This window comes from Callionymus lyra, chromosome 8 (assembly GCF_982586985.1).
Source record: "Callionymus lyra chromosome 8, fCalLyr1.hap1.1, whole genome shotgun sequence".
NCBI lineage: Eukaryota > Metazoa > Chordata > Actinopteri > Syngnathiformes > Callionymidae > Callionymus > Callionymus lyra.
The window spans coordinates 19,227,687-19,230,106 of record NC_141825.1 but is presented as its reverse complement, the minus strand read 5'-3'; the positions used below and the strand labels follow the sequence as shown (position 1 = coordinate 19,230,106).

Genomic DNA, 2,420 nt, shown 5'->3' with positions numbered 1-2,420 from the left:
TTATTATTATTATTATTATTATTATTATTGTTGTTTTCTTTCACTTTCTTTCACCTATTTTTTCCAAACTGTTTTTGTTTTACTCTCTGTTATCATCATTCTGCTGAAAAATAAATAAATTGCTGATCACAAAAAGATTTGCTATTTCTAGATAAATATTGACCTTTTGTCGTTTTAAGTTTTTCTTTCATTTTACACTCAAAGTACAAATGAACAGGACCCAATATTAATAGTCTCATACAGAAGTTTAAAATGCTGAATGTCAACCTTCATCACTGATCAACTCAAAATAAAACAGAGGTTAAACGTTTTCAGTATTTAGGAACAGCATCAACACAAAGCATTTTCACTTTTTCAACTCGTGGGAGCTTGCGAGTTTCTTTGTGACATTATAAAAGGAAAAGTTTTATTTTAAAATGTTTGTTTTTTTTGATTATCTGGTTGAATATTGTCGCAAACGAAGCCTGTGTGTCGCTTGAAAGCTGATAAAGGCTGCAAATGGTGTCGACTGAGAAAACAATCTGAGATTATTTTTTGCTACTTAAATGTGTAAAAGGAGATATGTCTCATTTTCGGGTTCTAAGGGTTTTTATTTGCGATACATGTTGAAAACCATTTTATTAGAGGCTTATTATTTATTATTAAAAATGCAACTGGAGGATTTGTTATTAATCTGTTGTGTGACCCTTGCAAAAGTATTTAAAAAAAACTAAAATGTCAATGTTATTAGGAGCATGAATCATTTTTCTCAACCAATTTTCTTTATTTGGTCAAAGTTAAACCAATTAACTTTTAACTTAACAACATTTTCTTTACCTATTACTACGGTCAAAACTACTAAAAACCTCACCCAAAATTGATACATACAACTTCATCCAGCAAAAAAAGTTGAAAAGATTATAAAATAATTTAAGAAAAACCCTATTAATAGGGTGATAAAGGAGGAGGCAACTATTATCAACACACTATTCATGTTAATATGTTTTAAACTTATTTCCAGGCCAGATTATCAACCAATGACTATTATCGTATCTACAGTAAGCTTATACAATTATTTTTATGCAGTTTTTTCTGTTGATTTTTACTGTAGTCAGATTTGTATGATATGGTGACTTGTGTTAGTGACGCATTTCTTTAAATAAAAATATTCTAAATTCTGAAATAATAATTCTAAATGTAGTGTATAATAAATGAAAAAGTAACATATCAAGGTTTGTATTGTAACAGAAAAGTAAAACAAATTTTCTTTAATGGGCAACATTTGTAGTCAAAGCTTAAGGTTGTTTTTCCAGAAATGTTTTCTTTACCAACTTTAGCATCTTTGTCTGTCACCATCTAAAAATCCTCTCATTAGATAATGGTTGATTCATTTTATCCAAATAATGTCAGCAGAACAAATGACTCAATTCAAGCGTGAGGTAGTTAGTCAGTGGCATCATCATGTGTCCATCAGAGGTGCTCAGTAAACCCGTTTAAAGTTCATTAACAAGAGCACTTCCTGTTTCCTGGCAACACTCACCTGCAGTCGTGGATCTTGCAGAATCACCATAAATGATCTCCTCGCAGCCGCTGGTCTCAGACCTGCTCATTGATCACGGCCTGTCTTCATCTGCAGCATCTTAGATAGACCATCGCTCACTTTCACTAACTCTCTCCCTGTTTTCCCAAAAACTTTTTTGTTTTTTTCTCCTCCTGAGTTCTTCAAAGCGTGGAGCTGGAACACATGGCTCTTGTCCTGCTGCTGCTCTGAGTGCCAATAGAGAGACGGTCTGTGCATGACAACAAGAGGGAGCGGGGGAGTGAAGGGGCTCCGGCTGGGGGCAGAGTTTGTGGGGAAAACACCCTTTTTACGCTTCCATACATGCACACAAACTCACGGTTGGCCTGTAAACTGCAATGCCCTGGACCTCCACCACCTGTGGAGCTCCCTTCATGACTTCACTGGCCGTAAATTCAGCCGCTCAGCAGGGTTTGAGAAGCAAAGACCAAACCCAGGATCACCAAGTGGACGAGCAGAATCCACAATTCCACCCTCTCTACTCTACAGATTTTCTGCACCGACATCATGATGACACGAGTGAGCGAGAGTGTGTGTGTCTGGGTCAGGATTCCTTTCAGTCGTCAACACAGCAGAGCATTTTCAGTACGGCATTGTTCCTGGGCAGTGGTTACCATGGAGATAACTCAACAACTGCTGCCAATCCGTCCCTTAACACTTTTACATTCCGCACATGCTCAGATAGAGAAGGTGGGAAAAGGCAACAAGGTTTTTTCAAGCTCATGTTATAATATGTGAGTGTCAGCTACAGTACGCACAATTGTGGTGTAATCGATTGTGTTGCGAACAGGGTTAGCTAAAGGCTTGCTGTAAATAAATGTAATCATTTGTTCATTTTTTATTATATGTTCAAAAATATTTC

The 2,420-nt window shown here is 36.3% G+C and overlaps 1 protein-coding gene across 1 annotated transcript in view; it reads right to left on the bottom strand.

Annotated features, from left to right (window-relative positions):
- The window catches only part of mlc1 (modulator of VRAC current 1), an 8,821-nt gene extending 7,030 nt beyond the window's left edge, over positions 1 to 1,791 (bottom strand). The window contains exon 1 of the mRNA XM_087798139.1: positions 1,520 to 1,791. Within this exon, the coding sequence (XP_087654265.1) occupies positions 1,520 to 1,549 (30 nt within the window). The 5' untranslated portion in view covers positions 1,550 to 1,791. The remainder of the gene's footprint in view (positions 1 to 1,519) is intronic.
- Between the last annotated feature and the right edge of the window lie 629 nt (positions 1,792 to 2,420).